The sequence below is a fragment of the Gopherus flavomarginatus genome, chromosome 2, assembly GCF_025201925.1.
Source record: "Gopherus flavomarginatus isolate rGopFla2 chromosome 2, rGopFla2.mat.asm, whole genome shotgun sequence".
Classification (NCBI taxonomy): Eukaryota; Metazoa; Chordata; order Testudines; family Testudinidae; genus Gopherus; species Gopherus flavomarginatus.
Genome location: NC_066618.1, coordinates 88224277 through 88245145, shown reverse-complemented (window position 1 = coordinate 88245145; position 20869 = coordinate 88224277). Strand labels below are relative to the sequence as shown.

Here is a 20869-nt window from a genome sequence, read left to right as displayed (position 1 = left end):
CATGCAGCTAACGGCCATGATTTCAGATGTACCTGATTATCATGAAGACCTTCTGCTCCCAGTCGAGGGGATGATTCTTCGCACACAGCAAGACTCCGGACCAATTTCCCTTTAGCTCCTGACTGAATAAGATAGAAAGAAAACAAAACAAAGGAAACTACTGCTGACCCCAAATCTGCAAGTGTGCCAATCATCCCAATGAATTTCAAATAGTCAGGTACTTGTCCAGCAAAACTACAGCAGATTCTGTCCAGCAAGTCATTTGACACATGGGTTTGGCTTTGTAACGCTTTTGCTACACTTCACTTCAACTGAAAATCATAAAAGCAAAAAACAAAAAAAAATCTGTCAAAGCAACAACTCTATATCCTGTAACCAACAGCAACAGAGCTGAACAGTGACAAATTTTAAAAGTTGCATTGACCTACCCTTGGAAAACATTATTAAAAAAAAAAAAGAATAGCAAGTGAGCTAGCAGATTTCACACTAACTAGCTGCCTTCCTCCTACTCAAATCTTTTTAATCCCTAAAGCTTTGGAAACTTGATTACTCCACTTAAATAAAATTCAAATAAAACATTAATTACAAAAGAAAAATGACCGGAGATTTTTCTTCCTCTGTTGCACACACAAACACATACTCGGATCACACATACAAGTACATAGCAAGCCCAATAACCAATGTATGATTGCTAAATAAAGAGGAGATTGACACTTAATATCTTGTGAAACTCCTCTGCTTTTATGCCACACAATTATGAAGAAAAACTGAATAAAAGCTCATTGTTGTATATGAAAACAGCCACCTGAATGGAACTTTTTATCACCTTATCAGCTCAGCATGCAATGTGAAACCTTACCTTGGATCTCTTTTTCTGCTGGTTCTGGTTTACACCTCGTTTCTGTGTGTAACAAATTGTCACTTTAGTGGAAAATGCACACAATAAGAATATCAGCATACTTCATTAAATCCTTCTCAAAGCAACCCTTTATCGTTTGCTGATTGGAGTTGCATTAGGATGTTGTTACTTTGCAAAAGAGTAGGGAGCCAAGAATTCCCTCTGCTGCATGCATTAATCTGATCGGTATAAACAAGATGCAAACCTGATGCTTTGCAATGTTATGCTCAAATAAAACACACAATAAAAAGACAATACTGAAGTAAGCCTCTCTCCCTCCCTCTAAACTCCTTCCCCTTTTGAGCTGGTCAGTAGCCCCATAAATTGCAGTCCCTCTTTCTTTTAATATCCTTTTGAGTAAAAAAAAAATATTAATCTGATAAAGACTCAAGTGTTTAATGATCTTTCTTTAGTTTTGCATAACAAGAGAGTTACCGCTTTTTGTTGGTAATAATTGTTATTTTTAAAATGAAACTCACTGTAAAACTAAGAAATACATCAGTCTCTATGAATTCTGTGAGTCCATCAGATTAAGATAATGTCCGAAATATCCCAAGAGGGAAAACTGTCAGACAAATATTTTACTGTATTTTATAATGGGTACCCAGCAACAGGCTCCTTAGCAATAAAAAATACTACCAATAATATAACAACAATAAGAAAGAAAGAAAGAAAGAAAGAAAGAAAGAAAGAAAGAAAGAAAGAAAGAAAGAAAAAGAAAGCACGAGGAGAGCAGAATAGAAAAAATCTAGCCAAACAAAAGACAGTGGAAATGGCAATGTAATAATAACACAGTGACATGGCCATCCAAGGTCCTTCTTCTCCTTACCTGGAGGTCCGCCTTGGCATCACTCAGCTTCTCCTCCTTTTCTTCTGCTTCCAAGCTTTCCGTTTTATTAATGATGCAGTTCTCTGGGGTAGCATCAGAGATGGCAGACTCCTGCTCTTTGGCAGTTTCCTCCATTGTCTCCTGGTTCAATTTACCTTGCTCAGACATTCTCCCAGACACAAATTAAAACAAGATTTGGTGACCTGGATGGTCAAGACATCAAAAAAAAATGGGGGAGGGAGGTGAAATTTTCACTCATTTGAGAACAGATATTTATCATTTCCTTTGATAAACAAACCACAATAACAAAGTCAGGCATGCAGGGCAATACACTCCAGCAGAAAAACAAATATATTGAATTGACACTGGGAAAGAGTGGAGGTGAGATATGATAAATAAAACAATTTGGTTTCAAACACACTTAGTGGTAGAGAATGTAAACCACAGTTAAGGTACGGTAAGCCCTCACCCCTTGCTCTCCTGCCACAGCCAAGGAGCTGCTGCAGAGGTGAAGACCGGGATGGAAAGGAATTTTTTTTTTCAAAATAAGTCAGATTGGTCAAATAGATGTCCCATTTACACTTCCGGGTCATAGGCATGCCAGTGCTCCCCTCCTCTAGCATCTCTCTCATAATAAATACATACACACACACAAATAAAGCACCGCCAAGAGGACTACTGCAGATTTCTATCACTCAGCTATTGCCTGGTGTATCGAGAGAGAGAGCCAATACATTCATTACAGGCACACAAAAAATTAAATTCAGTTGAAGAGATAATAATTCAATATAAATATGAAATCTATATTTGGCAATAAAGCTCTCAGGATCAACATCTCCAGACATCAAACTGACAGCTCCATTATTAAAATCAAAAGCTTCTTCCCAAACCCCATGTCACGCTCCAGCACTATGGAAATCCTACTGGAAGCCCTTGGCAGGTAGCTCTAATGAAGATATCTTAACTGCACTGCATTACTCTCAGCTCACAATGAACTGTTGTACAGAAGCTCTAAAAGGCTTTTCAAAGTTAAAGCCTATTATTATTTTTCCTCTTTCTACCCACAAAACACCCTCCCGGCACCTCCCCCACTGATCAATTGTCAAATGAGTCTCATGAATAATTTAGCTCTCTCCCCCCCACTCCTTTCTTTTTTTCTTGTTTTAAGATGTATCTGAAAGAAAAACAACTGTAGTGGAAAAGGGGAGTTATTTCAGAAGCAGATTTCAGTGCAATAGCTTGCCCTTTCCCAACAGTGTAACAATGGCTATTACACAAAACTATATTTTGCCATGTTTCTTTTACAGCTTGTAATAAACATTCAGCACTTTTTTTTCTGTCTGTTATTTTGAATGGAAATACAAAAGATTTTAAAACATCAGTCATTTGGATTTAGAATTCTACTATCTATTTTTGGCATGTTAAGTAAACGATGTTGAAGAGGTTCCTACATAAAGATATGTTACTGTTCCATCTCAATTTGCAACAGATCATGGAGATTTAGCAGAATTAGATTTTCTGAACTGTGAGTTTCATACCTGTGTGTTTATGAATACTGGGACAGGGGCTGTACGTTTACAATCCACACACAGTACAGTCCATAAGCAATTTAATAATTTTCTCAAAGAAATGTATTGCTGCCAGTAGGGCCCAATTTTTTATTGTAAAAACATAATGTTGCTGGTTAATTTTTGGCTGTTGTGCACTTATATGTGTAACTCAAATTCACTGAAATTTACACACACACACACACACACACACACACACACACACACACACACACACACACACACACACAGAGTCTTTAGGTATACATTGTATGTATAGTGTATCTATACACAGAAAATATTCACAAATACAAACATAATTTTGATGCAGATTAACAACTGTAACAAACAAACCATGTACCTTCAAAGCAGCTTTAATTCTCTATGTCTTTCCAGCTGCTTCTGTTGCTCTTCAACGGTTAAATCCACACAAATGATCAATGACAACATGAGTCCCATGTCCCCACTAACAGTTCAGAATGCCAATCTCCATGCTCTTCCTTTAGACAGTTTTACAGATCATCATCAACCTGGAAAAAGACAAAAAGTAAATAATCACGGTAATAATCATGGTAAGGTTAAGGATGCAATAAATAGGACCAGATTTCTAACACTAATGACCAGCTTCAAGCAAATCACTTTCACAGCTTGATCCAGCTCCACCTGTCTCAAAACTGCCTGCTTCTTCTCTAATGAAGGCTAGAGCCGGCTGTTCAAGTCATAACAGCTCCTACGCAAAGAGCTAAAATTATCAATTGCATTATGCACTGAAGATTACTCACTTCAATTTTAACCTTTTTTAGTGAATTCTAGCACTTTTCACATAAAAAAATTAAGATAATCTGTTTGCTTCAATGGAAATCATTATCATCTATGGGCAAAAAAGCCTTCTCTGCTTTTTAACCAAAGCTTCAGCCCCAATTAAGAATTACACAATATTTTAAAGAGGCTCCATGACTGCGTTTAGAAAGTAATCTCGATAAGGGTACAGTTCATTTACATGTCGGTTTAATGAGGCATATCTTCAAATAAAAGCTGAAATGATCAGGGGAGGGACCACGAAAAACCAATTCCCCCGAACAATGGAAATCGGAGCAAACTTTCCTTTAGGCAGTATGTAAAAAAACAACATACTGAGATCTCTCTATATATATATTATTGCTCAGAGAGCAAGACTGCGGGATCAATTACTTCAGAAACACAATGCAAACGCCATTCGTCAGGACTGTTACTGCCAGCTGAGTATGAAGTTTGACAGAAAAGGAACATTTTGAGAGGGATTTACAAACTATGGTCATGTGGAAAAATTGTCATGATGCAATGAGTCTTGTTGAGATTTCCATATGTGCAGTGGCCAAGGTAATTTGGGAGAAGAAGATAGAAGAAAGGCAAAGGAACAGAAATGAAGTACACTTGGTAAGAAAAACAAGCGGCATATTATCAAACTCTATTCTGATGTACATGGTTTTAAATTGCCAACAATTGCAACTGCTGTACTGTATGATATGACGAACTGTATCTTACAACCCATTTAATTTAGCTGAACACTACAAAGCAGAACTGGAATGTAACATTTTTTAAGATCATATTCTGATCTCTCCAGAAATTCAGTGCTGTGTAGGCAAAGAATATTTAGTTACACAGCCTTTTATATTTCCCAAGAGGTAAACATAAATATACATTTTAAGATTGTATCCTCTCATCCCCTAAACCAGTATATAATCTGTATATAGCAATAAAACTACTCGTTGCAGGATCATTAATTGTCCTCTCAGAAAAATGTACTTTTCGGAGGTCCAACACTAAGGTGAGGGGAACAGTAAAACAATCTTAATAGCATACAGCAGAGCAATTATATATAAGTGAGCCTACTAATGGAGCCGACAGAGGTAAAAAATTAACTCACTGACCCAATGAGATTGGCAGGAAGGCACACTACTCCCATGACCCTTTTTTGCCCCCACCTCAAAATAAAAAAACTGATCCAGTATATCTCAATTCAATACAGGAGTCAAAAAAAAAAAAAAAAAAAAAAGAAAGACAAAAAAGAAAAGAAAGACAGAGCACTGTGAAGTCCAGAAGCTCCAAAGCTACGAGGGAAATAGGAGGTAGTTGTAACAAAACCTCGCCAAAAATTAGCATGTAATTTCAGGATTCCACACACTTTTTGCAGCATTGCCACATATAAGCTAAATATTCACAAAAAGGCATCGCAGATTTCCTCATATTCACCAGCTAGAGAAATCTGCCAAATCTCCAGCAGACAACAACATTTCTGGTTCTGTGCCACAGATCTCAGAATGAAATCTTATCATACACATTAAGGAATATTTTTATAAATGGAGACCCACACATTGTTATGCTTAAGATATATAATGCCAACTTGATCTAATGCCAAGACTTTGGGAACTCTGCTGAATCTTAGAGATTGAACAAAAGATACAGGCATTTCACCAACATTGCATAAGTCAGTGGGAAAAGAAGCATACACAGTGTTTGAGCAGCATCTCTCAGACCTGCCCTGCCAACATCTTTAAAAAAGATAAAAAAATTTATATTCCCAGAGTGCATTTCAGCATTTTGTTGTAGAAAACCCAAGAAAAAATGGATTTTTTTGAGCTGAAATCAAGCAATCTTCAATGGGTATATACAGACATATGGACATAGGGATTTAAGCAATCATACAGTTTCATGGGAATAAATATTTTTGTAACCATTTGTAATTATTCCCTGAGCCAAGAGAACAACTGAAGTAAAGAACTGGGTGGGATATCAGCCACAGTTCTGCTTTCTCATCCTTCCTCCAATACACATTTCTATTCATTTAGCAGGAAATTTATATACAATAGTTATCATTCATATTACAATATGTGAGATGTACTTTCAGGCTGAGATTTTCAAAGGAACCCATGCTGAACTGGCTCTCCATGGGAGCTCCCTTAGGCGCCTTTGAAATTCCCCGTGTTATATAATAAACTTTAAGGTATATATTAATAAGGGAAAATAGTCACAAAAATACCTGTAAAATGGCACCTTTTAACTCCAAATACATTTCTGCTCCCTGTGCATTTTCAAGATATCGATTTATTTAATGATCAACACAAATATCTTACTATTGCTAGTCCTGCAGTGTCTCTATACAGCTATGGAAAAAGCATGCTGGATTCTTCTCTACCTTGCACATCAGCGAAATTGTCAGCTATGTTCTTACTGCCAAACCTTCACTATGGAGAGTGAGGCAGAATACATGCAGTTCTGCTTTCAGTCTCTAGGCTGAGGTTGCAAAACTTGCTCTTAGAAAAAAAAAATCTTCCAACTTGCAAGAGAGCAAATTTTATAGGGATTGCTGAGATTTTTCAAGAGACAAGGCAGATAAGGTAATTTTATTGGACCAACTTCTGTTGGTAGAAGGTACATGCTTTTGAACTACAAAAAGTTCTTCTTCAGGTCAGAGAAAGGAATCAGTGTGTCTGAACTAAGAACAAGGGTGAGGACAGAGTTAAGCATAAGGAGGTAGGATTTTCAAGTTTTCAAATTTGGGCACAGTGACCCCCTACTCAAAAAAGTCAGAGAGAGAAGATAAGGCACCCTACAATGCCATTTTTAGAGAACCACTTAAATAAAAATAATGCAATAGGTTAATACACCAGTTTAAAGAACCCCATGATGGGTGTATGCTATGAAAATGCAGTTGTCATCTGTTAATTTATTCTGTGGTAACTGGGGACTTGCCCTACCCATGGTTTGTGCTAAGCCCAGGTGAATTGGTGAGGATGCTACTTTAATGCAAAGAAAAAGAGATAGCATGAGCGTTAAACCATGTACCATAATTTATTCAGAAACAGCACATAGCACACTGATTCTGAGAAAAAAAAGCTGTTAAAAAAGAACCTGAGTAATTTAAGTGCAAGGCTTTAAAAAAAAAACTGCCTGGAAAAGGAAATGATAAAAATATATATAATACAACAAAGTGGTGACTGAAAACTTTCAAGTATCAATAAATACATTTGCACAATAATGTTGAAATAGAAGTTGAAATGTTGAATGTTGAAATAGAAACAGTCCTCTGACAAAATCTGAAAAAGAAAGTTAGCAATATATAAAAGGCATTGTATGTATTAAAAGCTTGCAAACAAATCTTGGGCCTGATTCTGTGTTCCCTCAGCTCCTACTGATGTCTCCTAAGAATGTCCATCAACACGTCAAAGGATCAGGCCTCACATCTGTAAGGCAATGAAGACCCTTCTCTAACAGATTTGAGGGTGCTCATCTGAGACATTCAGCACCTGACAGGATCAGACCCTAATCACAAATATATTCTCTAAACAGATATGCTAAGTAAAAAGGCTGAAGAAGTGCTTGTAGGGCTAGGGTGGGTAACCAGACTGGAAAAGGGATGACATAGCCTGTGGCTGGATATTGGGTTCCCTCCCATTTCTCAACAACATTAATTTTACAGGACAGGTCCCTCATCCATCCAAACTCACAAAATATGAGACCGTACAATAGATTTTGGGTGGGATTTTGACAGATGTAGTATTTCAGAGGATCCATGAAATATAAGAGCATACAATCAGGGATTCTCTCCCTATAAAGAAATGTCACTCATAATTCCCAATATACATGATTCAACAATAAAAAGGCAACCCTCACCAGTAATTAGTGCTCTCCTTGGAATCCTGGAAATCATAGGAAATTTATTTTATTCCCCTTTCATTCCTCCCCTGTACCCCCCGCCCATGACCGATTGGTCGTCTTCATTTTGACTGGTCCATTGAAATATGTGTTAACTATTTTATGTTAAACAATCTGTTCCACCTTGTATTTAGCTGAGACACTCTGAGCACATTTCCCAGAACTGAGGAAGAGCTCTCTGCAAAGTTCAAAAGCTTGTCTTTCTCACCACCAGAAGCTGATCCAATAAAAGATATTACCTCACCCACCTTGTCTCTCTAATATCCTGGGACCAGCACAGCAATAATAACACTGCATACAGAAAAAGTATTACAAAACAGCTCTGCCTATATTTCTCTCAAGGTTGTCAACTATTGTGATAACAAGCATGAGTTCCATGTTATTTAGTGTTTTGTTTAAACCCAAGCTCCTGGAGTCAAGTGATTACGGGAAAATCTCAACTTTAATATAAAAACAAATAAGGGTCTTTCTAGCCCTCATGGTTGCAAAGAAAAGTTTGAAAATATGACCCTTTAAGACTCAAAAACCAGAAGGCAAATAAAAATAATGTATTATTTATGTTTAAAAACACAATTTTTAACCAAACTCATAATGTTTTAACCCTTTTGGTTGGCAATGTTGTGTTCTTGCTTTTTCTCACTGCTGTCTTTATATCCGGCACACCAGAAACACATGCATATACTTGAGAGAAAAGACAAGAAGTAGTTCTGGGTCTTCACATACCAGGATATGAATAATCAATCTATCCCAGATAATAAATAATCAACCTCAGACCCACTATGGAAAAACAAACAGAGGGAATGCTACTAGTTGTTCAATTATTCTTAAAAGGCTGAAGGTAAGTCCTCAAATACAAAGATTGGAAAACATTTTAAAAGTGATCTTAGTGTTCTTGAAGCTTTGGTTCTCCACACACAAAACAAATGCTGCAATGGCAGTAGCAAATCAAGTTTCTCCACACTCCCTTACCAATATCTCCCAGCCATGGGCAGGCAGAGGCAGGATCACCTCTCTGGGTAAGAGGTTACCTCAGTTTCTATGTTCATTTATTACTGGCCTCTCAACTGAGAATGTTAATTGAGGTATGTCTTCAAAGCACCCATGGCTGGCCTGTGCCAGCTGACTCAGGCTCACAGGGTCGGGTTGGAGCCTGGGCTTCTGCGAGGTGTGACAATTCCAGAGCCCAGGCTCCGTCCAGTCCAAGCCCATAAGTCTACACAGGAATGAAACAGCCCCACAGCCTGAGTCCCACGAGCCCAAATCGGCTGGCACAGGACAGCCGCAAGTTTTTCTTTGCTGCGTAGCCATACCCTTGAATACTGGTTTACTACAAACTGTGCTGAGGCCACCAATACATTTCATACAGACCTCCAAACAACCATCAAATGATAACAATTGTCAAATCCCAGACAACTAGACTGAATTTGAATGGTTCTGGATCACATTATTGACCATTTGAGATATCTCCAATTGCATTTAAAAAGAAAAGATGACAACAAATGATAAGATCTTTGGCTGCTGCTAGAGGAACAGAGGGAAACTCAAATAATGTTGGGTTCTCTTTTGAACTGGCATATTAAATGTGAAGTATCGAAAAGACAACAACAAAAATGAGCAGATACGAAAGTAGAGAATACCTTATACAACTGAAACTGCGGAAGGAATTTAAGTGGGCAAAATGCAGTTACTCAAATTACAATTTGAGTAGGACACTGGAATAAACACTCCTTATCTTGCAAAAAGTGTCGTGGAAGTTTTAATCTCAAACAGTCAAGAGAATAGCTTTATATTTTATCAGAATGACAGGCATTCCATCAACATCGTGTATCGTAAAACCAGGTATACAATTAGTACTGATTAAGGGTACATCTACACTGCAGCTAGGAGTGTGCTCCCAGCGCAAGTGGACAGACACACACTAACTGCGCTAACATTAGCAGTGTAGCCGACTATAGCACGGGAGGAGGCTCAGGTTAGCTGCCCGAATACGTACCCAGGGCCTCCAGGCAGATTGTATTCAGGCTGCTAGCCTGAGCTGCTACCCGCACTGTCCTTGGGTACACTGCTATTTTTTGAGAACCAGATCAAGCAGAGCTAGCGCACATCTGTCAACTCTCACTAGGAAACATGCTCCCAGCTGCAGTGTAGACATATTGTAAGAGTATAATCTTTTAGGATTATACTCTTAAACTCCTGATTATACACAATGAACTTTGCCTGAATATAACTCACTGTACCATCAGGGCCTAAATTATCAACACTAGTTCTTGAAGCATCCTGGGTTTTTTCCTTGGAACAGTCTCATCCAAGTACTTATCATACTCAGCACTAACCCGCAGTGTGGGAACTGGCATAGTTTGAGGTGCTATTGCTACAGGCACCCACCAAGTTCTATGAGAGAAAATACAGACTGTATGCCATACACATCAAATGAATCAGAGAAACTAAGGAAAATTTAAAAATTGTACTTTGTACCTCTTAAAATCCAAATAAAATACTCTATATTTTGAGTACTTAAAATATTTCCTATTTTCCTAATGGCAAAGGTATCCCGGCTTATTTTTTCTGTCAGTGTCTCACAGTATAGTACAGTTTTCTAAAATGTTGTTCTCCCAAAACATGAGATACTTCTAGTTTGCCTCACATGTAAATTAACTATAGGTAAGGCTTCTCTTATTTCTTTCTTCACTTTTTTAAAGTTTATCTGGAATAACACCAAAAGTACCTTGCCTCTGAAGAACTAAAGTCTAAATGGACTGGGAATGATGCATTGGTGCCTTCCTAAGTCATACTGAGTCTAGCTAAGTCATCTTTGAGAAAAATATGTCTTAAAAGAGCACAGGATGAGACTGATCAAACTCATGTAAAGTACAGGTTGTGCACAAAAGTACTATAGATCTCCTCCTTGGGGAAATTTTTCTGGCTAGTTTCTCCTGGAGCAAGTCCTCTTATAACAACTCAGTATATGGATGAAACATGATTTCATAAGCACTGCTCTATACTTCTTCTGATACTTGTCACTGGACTGACGCATTCCTGTAATAGAGACACAAGGTGGGTGAGGTAATGTCTTTTATTAGACTAACTTCTGTTGGTGAGAGAGAGACAAGCTTTCAAGCTACACAGAACTCTTCTTCAGGTCTGGTAAAGGTAGTCAGTGTCACAGCTAAATACAAGGCTGAACAGATAGTTTAACGTAAGTAGTTAGCACATATTCTAAGGGAACATTCAAGGTGATACTCCTATACTCATAGGACAAAAAGAGGGGTTAGTGGGTTACATTTAGTGGACAGTATTTAACTGTGACACTCTGAGTACCTTTCCCAGACCTGAAGAAGAGCTCTGTGTAGCTCAAAAGCTTGTCTCTCACACCAACAGAAGTTGGTCCAATAAAAGATATTACCTCACCCACCTTGTCTCTCCAAATTACCTGGGACTGACACAGCTACAACAACGCTGATTCCTATAATAAGTTGCAGAAATGAATTACGCATTACTCTGCCTCTCCTGTTATCCACCTAATGTTCTCCTAACTCCCAGTTTATAATAGTTCCTGTACTCATCCTTCCATTCCTTGTCAAAACTGTGTATTTTCACAAAGTAGCTTAATTGGCAAATACTCAAGGAAAACAATTGCTAGCAGCAGAACACTGTTCTATAGGAACATACCTGAGACTAAGTACTACAGTTATCTTACTGTACAAATACTGACCACAGAAGACCAGGGCCTTTTAAAAAGGAGAGGATTTACCCTTCCCCCCACTTTTTGACCACTTAAATTAAATATTATGGTTATGCCTGCTAGTCATAATACTATTTGGAATAAATTGCTTAGGGAGGTTGTGGAATCTCCATCTCTGGAGATATTTAAGAATAGCTTAGATAAATGTCTATGAGGGATGGTCTAGACAGTATTTGGTCCTGCCATGAGGGCAGGGGACTGGACTCAATGACCTTTCGAGGTCCCTTCCAGTCCTAGAGTCTATGAATCTATGAATCTATTCTCTCTCACAAAGCTAGCATGTAGTTAAAGAAAAGTTATACTCTTTTCTGAAAAAAAAAATCAATAAATCTCTTTCAGGTTTACAAATTACCAGGGAGATAATAGGAGAAAAGGTCTATTTTTTCCATTTAATGGTAACCCTCTTCCCCATAGAAACTGGAAGATTTTGTTATTTTTTTTCACTAACATACATTTTTTACTGTTTAACGTCTTTTAATACAGAATACACTGTAAGTACATGTTCCAAACAATTTCTATATTCAGGGCTTAATCCTATACCCACTGAAGCCAATGAGAGGAAATAGATCCTCTGATACTTTCCACTGCAAGATTATTGTATTAGGATTATGTTAGTTTACCTCTTCTAATTTGCCTAAATCTTGAATGTTATAGCTTTGAAGAGACATGAGGAGATCTGATAAGTGTCTCTCAGCTCTTCCTATTTGGTACACAAGAGCCATGCCTTTATCATTTTTTTCTAATTAACACCAACTGGAAGACAGGCAAATACAATTCCTGGGCAGATACATCTAACGGTAAATATAAAGAAAGACTCTAATGTGTAAGTCAATCTGCTACTGCATTCTTAACTTAAAGAAAACTGATGCAACCATCTATTCAAATCAAAGGCCAGAAACAAGCCCATGATGTGCAATATGGCATTTCTCAGCTGCCAATTCTGTTGAACAAAGTTTCCATGAATTGGTATTAACACTGATAAAAAACACATAGTAGGCAAAAGAATACACTGTATATGGAAAAAAGAACAAATATTATTTGTTTTGTATGCATATCCCTGTATAGTTATAAGATTCAGAGGATCTCAACATATCAACGTTAATCTCTTTATCTGATATCTTCTCAAAGAAAATAATTACCTAAATCATTCCTCTGGCTGAAGTAATACTCATGTCAGAGATGCCAGGAGAATGTATTAGTTTAAAAAAACCTAACACTCTATGCAAAAAGCAAAATATGAGGCCAATCCAAAACCCACTGAAGTAAATAGGGTGACTTTAGGGGATTTTTGATCAGACCCTAAAACTCCGTATTGCTTTTTTTTTTTTTTTTTCCTGTTGGCAGGAAAACAGTCCTACACCTTGATTTTAATTGTGTTCAGAAGAGAATGAAGTTGGGGACAGGAGGACTGGATTAGAATTCCTGATCCTGAATCTCCAAAATGTTCCTATTTGTACTGCTATAGTGCCTAGGAGTCCTAGTACAAATACAAAGCAAAAAGAGGTTCCTGGAGCCTCTTGTACAGAACAAGGAAGAGTCATTTTTGTCTAAGTTTGGAAATGGTCATGACAAACTAATGAGAGCAACCATTTATGCACGATCTCAGCCCCAAATGGTATAAATCTTATGAGAACAATGGATGGTATGGCATTTGTAGCATTCCAGATAGCAGAACTCTCCCAAGGACATTTTCATGTCAGAAGAGTTGATGAGATTTTTGGCAGTGTTGAATTTGGGCCTCAAATCTAATCCAGATATTAACATTATCATCTCTATTTTTAAAAAAAATTTCAGTTTTGTAGGTTTCATGAATGTCCTGAAGATTATCACAAAATTTTTTGTGCGAGTCTTTCTGTATAGCTTTTCCTCACTGTTTACAGTCTCTCTGAAAACAAAAGAAACGTAAATGAAGTTTTAAAAATACAGTACCTGCCACACACCGGCACTCTTTTCGTGGTATTTTGGGTGTCGGTTAAATGCAGCTAAGTGATGAACGTCACTCATTACAAAGAAAAGAAAATGATTAAGAGCTTGATAAAATGCCCACTGAAAACAACAGGAGACTTTGGATCAGGCTCTGTACTTGCTACTGTAAGGTTCTGAACACCCTCAACTTAGGTTTACTTCTAGGAAGATGCTCAGCAGCTCGGAGGATCAAGTCCTACAATAAAAATGATGATCTGAACATTTATGTCTTATCTTGTTCAAACCTTCCCTCAAAAAACAAAATCGAGAATTACCATTCTTTCTTAAAATACTGGTCACTGAATGCTCAATATACAAGATGCATTGCTGCACACACATTTCCTCATCAGACATATTATACTGAATTTGTCAATGCAATAAATGCAGCAACAATCACCTCTAAGTGATACAGCACAAAACAGAATGAAGCATAGAATTCTAGCACCTAAGAAGGAGAAAGGAGTCCTCCTCAAAGCAGTTACATCAGTAAAAAAGGTGAAAGTCAAAACAGTTTTCTTAGAAAAACATCAGCACTGATTCACAATGGCGGATTTTCAGCTGTGGCTTGTGAGGAACTGCTGTCAAAGTCCTGTGGTTTCTACATTTATGTTACCTTTTCCAGAGGGTAATTCTAGCCCCCAAGCGGCAAATGAACAAAACGAAAAGGGGATATAATTTTAAACTGTTTGCTTGGTTTCTTCTCGCGGACAGGAAAGAAATGCTGACAGATGGACAAGAGAAGGAGCTAACCAGTTGGGGAAGGGAGGAATATACAATATGCCTATTCAGACAGCTTTTTGTCACTTGAATAAATAAAAAACAATAGCGAAACTACTGCAGATATCAAGTATTCAGTTCAGTGTCTCAAAGTTCTAGGCCATTTAAAGTTTAAACACAAACATCCAAAAGGATGCATTTTTTAAAAGATAAATAATTAAAAAAACAAAATTCTATTTTATAACTTTAAATCTTGTTACCTGAATTTAAACTTCTGAAGCTTCAAATGTGGTTTTAACATCACTATTTTAAATAGGCTTTTATAATATCCAAAATTGTGTTTACCCTCTGTGAGGCAATCGGTCTTGCTTGTCAGTGGAACATACTAACTGCATCAATGATCTAAAAATAAGATTTAAATTACAGAATGGAAATGTGGGAGAAAAGTTTGATATGCCATAACATATTCTGTTTCCATTCCAGAAATGGCCATATCATCACATAGTTTTCTTGCTGTGCTAAGTACCTCAAACTAAATATCAATCTGATTACAAAATGCACTTCTGCAAAAACCTTAGCACAGAATTCACATAGAGTATTTTGGCAAAGCTCATGCAAAAAAGTATAGGTGTTCACTCTTTATTGACTATGGTAGTCAGCACAAAGTAGATTTATATCAAAAGACAGACTTGCACTACAGATCCTTTGGGGGTAAAGGTACGTTTTCAAACTTTTGCCCAATCATGTAACAATTTATGAACTGAAAAAAAAAAAAATCTTTCCATTGCGTCAAGATCCTTCAACTAATAATAGTCTTTGGAGAAGATCTTCTTTCAAATAAAAAAATTCCTCCCCCTCAAAATTTCTGAGGTTTTAGACTGATGCTTTTGGATATACAGACTACTTATCTGGGATCAGGACTGCTGTCTATGAGTCCATTCTTACAGTCTTTACTTGGACAAAAACTCCCAGTGACTTCAGGGTTGAGGTCAAGGTGCCCAGCTTCGAAAAGTCTCAAAGTAGTTATTAATTTAAATATGCATTTTACCCTCCACTATCAACAGTTTATTATAATGGAGAAAAATGAATTTTGTAAAAATTCAGTGGTTTAGATTCTCAACTGGTGTAAATTGACAGAGTTTCACTTAAGTCAGTGGAGCCAAGCCACTTTACATCAGCTGAGAATCTGGCCCAGTATTCCTAGATTTATTGTGAGGAAGTGAGAAGCGTTCGATTGATTCACAGGCTTCTAATTGAGAAGCCTGTGACTCACTGATTCCCCTGGTCTTTTGCTATGACTCTAAATGTGTTAATTTCAAAATGTAACAAACAGAGCATTTCAAATACTGATGAATGCAGTAGCGTTGTCCATGACAGCAGAAAAGAAGAATGTACCTGGTTTACAACTTTTTACAAGGAAAAATGAAATTTAAAGAAATATTCCACAAAGTAAAAAATGTACATGCCAGAAAAAAAACTAACCATTTGTTAAAGTATTCATCCTCATCATCCCCAGTGAATTTCTGGTGCATTTGTACAAACATTTTAAAGGTTCATTTCTGAACAAAAGTCATTTTTCACCTATTTTAATCATATTTTGAAGCCAACCTGATCGTCCCTGACAAGAATTAAAATTATGACTTTATATATCACAAAATCTGTTCAGTCAATATTTCTCATTACGTAATACTATGCCTTTGACCCATAGGCTTTATTTTTGATACCTTCAAGCCTTCCATGATCCAACTACAAGAAAAAGCAGACCAATAACTATCACTGTAAGCCAAATTCTGAGGAACGATCTTCCCTGTAAAATAGGCTTCCTAAAAAAAAGGACCTTACTCTAAAGTGTGCTTTATTGTAACTCATCTAAGTGCAAGGGAATGAATTTATTCCCTTATATTTGTTTCTGACATTTTATATGTATATGCCTGAATTTTTTGCAAAACTCAATAAAACATGTGAAATTGACTTATGGTGTGTTTTGTTGTATTTATGATGCTGCCTGTAGCAAAATTTAATTTCTCCGACCTGGAAGGTATTCTAAAAAAAATTCAACAGAATATCTCATACATTATTTGTAAAATCTCAAGTGGAATATGCATTGTTTGATACAGATTAATAATGCATTGGTTTAGCATTTTGAAAGCTCTGAGATTTCCTTTGATTCGTATTGAAAGGCCAACCAGGGAAGACAAGAAATGCAGTGAACAACTCTTTGGAAAAAAAAAAAAAAAAGTAAAGAAGCCACTTATCAGCGTATGGTTACCATACCCAGGGACTTGGTAATTTATTACAAATGCTGACTGCAAGCAAGCTTCCAGACATTCTAATTCTAGCAGAGACCAGTGGGAGCAAGTGTAAATAATCAGACACTAACAACTCAGTTGGAGATTCATTGGAGTTATAATAATATATTAGTTTGAAATGACTTTATATGATTGAAAGAAATTTTGAATCCCATCCTAGAACAAAAATTTTAAAAAACTTAGCTTTTTTTTTTTGTCAATGCCATAGGTATGAGTGATAAGATGACAGTATAAAATTATAACACAGTAGCATCACAAAACAAATCCATGGGAGGGAGGATTCAAAGTGAATGCTATTGCAATAGAAAGATACTTGAAATTTGTTTTAAATATTTTGGAAAGTTTGCTTCTCCAAAATATTTCTGTATAAAAAGGGTTTACATTTAACAAGAATAATCTCTCTATTCCCCTTAAAATATAGCATTTTCTGTGTTGAACAGCATTACTGGGATTCCATAGGTCATAGATGATTTTCAAAGGCTATTTAAGGTTCCTCAGATTCAGCATTGCTCTTACAAAGAATAAATAGCTGGACTAGTTTCAAAAGTTCCTTTTTCCAAATGCAAGAGAGAAGTTATTTATAATCTTTGTTGCCGCAGCATATAGCAAATCAAGAGTTTGCCCTTGATCAAGAGTGGCTCCACAAGACTGCATGAAGTTTAATACCAACTTATGCAGGCCCAGAGCTGTCAGAAGGTCCATAAGATCCTGGGCCAGCAGGTCAGTGCTGTCTTGTGAATGTTTGCTGAAGTTCTCCAAAGACAAATCATTCAGTCTAGGCAGGTCTAGTACCAGGTCCAACAGCAACTCAACTAGCTTGACTAAGTAGCCCAATACATTTCAGGGTAGCCTGTACACCACATTTGTTTTATCTCAGGAATTGCACCCTGATCTTGCAACTGGCTCCACACACCAGAACCCCTCTGAAGTCTGGTCCTAAGTGGATGCCTCCAAAGCACTTCATATCTGGTATATGACACCTTTTACATCAGAGTCAGATGCAAAGCACAGAGGTCCCTCCCACTCCTGAGGCCTATATACATGAAAGCAGCTGTGCCAAGACAGAGCCAGCTGAATCATCCAAACAAATCTTGGCAATGAATGCCACATTGAACCTACCTTCCATTACACTGGTCTACAATTTTTGAGAAGTCGTCTGCTTCAGAGATAAAATGTGATTTTTATTATGTATTTTGATGTGCTGAATTCAAATATGACAATTAAAACAACTGATTGGCTACTGTTTCTAAGATATTTAAGTTTTTACATTTTAAGTCTATGTATATTGTGTAGATAGTTGAGTTTTAATCATAAATTGTAAACCTAGGTCTTTTCATGTGTTTATGGTTGCTTTACATGATAATATTTCACCTGTCCTGTTTATGTAACACTTTAAAAATCAGCAAAAGGGTTATATAAATAAAATTTATTAGGAAACAAAAAGCAAAAACTATGATGTACATAGTTTAGTCCTATTCAGTGTCTACTCAGCGCTTCTTGGCTTGTCTCTTGTATTAATTAAATGGAGCATCTCTTGTCACTGTCCAGCAATATAGTCTGCAAGCAATGATGGGCTCCATTTGCCCTGATAGCCTGCCAGGAGATTCCACTGCTGCAGTCTGGAGCCCAATAGCTCTGCCTTGCTGTTGGCTAGTTCCAAATCCCTGACAAGGTCATTCAGTTCACCTTGTGTTATGAGGTGTGGTTCAGAGGAGGAGGATGGGAGAAAATGTGGGTCCTGTGACATTGATGGTTCAGGACCAGAAGTTTCATTCTCTTCCTCTTCCTAGTCTGACTCAAGTGAGAATGATTCTGGTGCATCAGGAACCGGCAGTCCTTCTCCGTGGGGTACTGGCCGTATAGCTGATGGAATGTTTGGATAATACACAGTCCACTTTTTCTTCTTTGACACACCTTTCCCAACTGGAGGCACCATGCAGAAGTAACAATTGCTGGTATGATCTGTTGGCTCTCTCCAAATCACTGGCACTGCAAAAGGCATAGATTTCCTTTTCCTGTTCAACCACTGGTGAAGATTTGTTGCACAAGTGTTGCAGCATATAAGTGGGGCACACCTCTTGTCCCAATCTCCAGTTTTGCAGCCAAAATAAAGGTGATAGGCTTTCTTAACCATAGTGGTTATACTGCGCTTTTGTGATGCAAAAGTCACTTCACCACAAACATAGCAGAAGTTATCTGCACTCTTCACACAAGTACGAAGCATCTCTGCTCACTTTGGCTAAACAGAAATGTGTCCCTTTGCAAAATCAAACACTGACAAATAAGAGCACGACACTGTATGATTTCTAGAGCTGATATAGGGCAATTTGTTCAGCAGAGTGATGTAAGCTTCGTTATGATTGCATCATCCATGACTTCTAGGAATAACATGATGCAATTCATATCATGTATGATGCAATACCAGCTTCAGATTGCATCCTTCATTGTTTTGCCTAAAAAGCAAGTACTGTTCAAACCCAGTCATAGATTTATTCATAGATCCAGTCAAAGATGTATTTTAGTCATTTCTGGTTTAAATTGAGATCCCTTCCCTTTATAACTCACTTATCCTCTGCCATTCCCAAGTCAAGGGTCTTATATACTGACCCAAGAGCATATCTTGAAAACTGGAGCCAATCAACAATTGTAAGTATCATTTTTGTTCTCAGTGACCCAGAATTAGTAAAGTTGGACTACATTTATTTCAGAAGCATTTTGGCTGTAGAGCAGTGTTATCAGATAATTAATGTTGCTTGTTTTGTTGAGTCATCTTTTGATTGATCTGCAAGCAAAGAGGCTTGAGGTCTTGACCCATAATTACTGTCTTGCTGTACAATTTCCAACACCATTTTAGGTGGCTGCGGTATTATTAGGTTTGCAATAGAAACATAGTCCCCTGAGCTCAGGAAGCAAAAGTTAAGTAAAGCTGAAACTGCTTTTTAGAAATATTTCAAAATTAAAGTTTTTTAGGCCGAATTTTCAAAAATGGCTTGTAATTAGAACTAAGAACTCAAACTGACTGCAGTCTATTTTTAATGTGTTCATCTAGCATTGTGAATCCTAAAATGAGCCTCTGGGGCTACCATAATAGACAAAACGAACAAGGTCTAAATTCCATTGTCTAAACCAACATCAGATGTGAGCACATAAGATCAGAGGCTCAGGTGAGTTTCTTTTGAAAACCTGGTTCCTAAGTCTGTATATAGATTCTGTTAACTGATTTGGGATTTTAAACTGAGGTTTCCAAAGTTGTCTAGGGGAGTTAGGCATGCTTCTATTGGCTTTCAAGGGGAACTGGGCATCTAATTCACTCCAGTCTCTTTGAAAATCCCAGCCTTTAGTTATTTTTTTAAAAATCTTTAAAAAGCCACTCTAAGGTCAGCTATAAGAAAAAATTAACAAAACCAGTGTAAGGACAATATCCTGCTGTTGATTACAAACTATCCTGCTGTGGTACAGAAAATTCCTATTGATTTCAATGAGAGTCCAAAGCAGAAGATGATGGAAAGAGAGAGCTTGAAGCCTTATGTTACAACAAATGCTCAGCATGGTGCTGTCTACTGCAGTGGAAGTTGAGGACACACAGAACTTCGCAGAATTAATTCCCAATATCATACAAAACACTTTCCTTTGAAGATAATTGGCTAGATTATAGAACAATAAGAACTTGATAAGTCAGCAGACTAAAAATGTTATTTAAATAAGTTTTTATTTGTAGAAGTATACAATGTAATAATATTTCAGTTTAATCTTATAAAATTACATATGGAAAAAGACCCGTTGGATTATAAAATAATGTTACAGTTTGGCCATATTGAAAATTACATTTCTATATTTTTCATTTTATTGCACACATTCATTTGCTCTGCAATTCATTTGCAGAAAAACTGAATAAGAAAAGAACTGATTCATTGTGGAGCCATTATACAAAGATACACAGATGGCATGAATGACACCATTTTTTATCATCAATGTCCACAAAAAATTAAATGTAAAATAATTACATTAATGATACAATTCAGTTGAGATTTTAAGCATACAAAAGTTAAGAAATTCAAAATTCTGGTTCCCATAGGAACCATAACATGCTATATGAAAGTTCTGTATTGCTGTATATTGTAGTGATGTTGGTGTCTTAATATATATATGTGCAATGTGACTTAGTTA

At 37.0% G+C, this 20869-nt stretch overlaps 1 protein-coding gene across 11 annotated transcripts in view; it reads right to left on the bottom strand.

Moving 5' to 3' along the window:
- Positions 1 to 20869, bottom strand: part of ARPP21 (cAMP regulated phosphoprotein 21) — a 265697-nt gene that overhangs the window by 139621 nt on the left and 105207 nt on the right. For 7 of the 11 annotated variants that reach the window (XR_007772330.1, XM_050937943.1, XM_050937940.1 and 4 more), the window contains exons 2-5: positions 3636 to 3804; positions 1728 to 1930; positions 860 to 901; positions 33 to 122 (exon numbers count right to left, since the gene is read on the bottom strand). Coding sequence is in view for 10 of the 11 variants with exons in the window: in XM_050937943.1 (XP_050793900.1) it covers positions 33 to 122; positions 860 to 901; positions 1728 to 1895 (300 nt within the window). In the remaining variant the exon portion in view is untranslated. The other 4 variants (XM_050937947.1, XM_050937944.1, XM_050937946.1 and 1 more) reach the window with 4 other exon arrangements.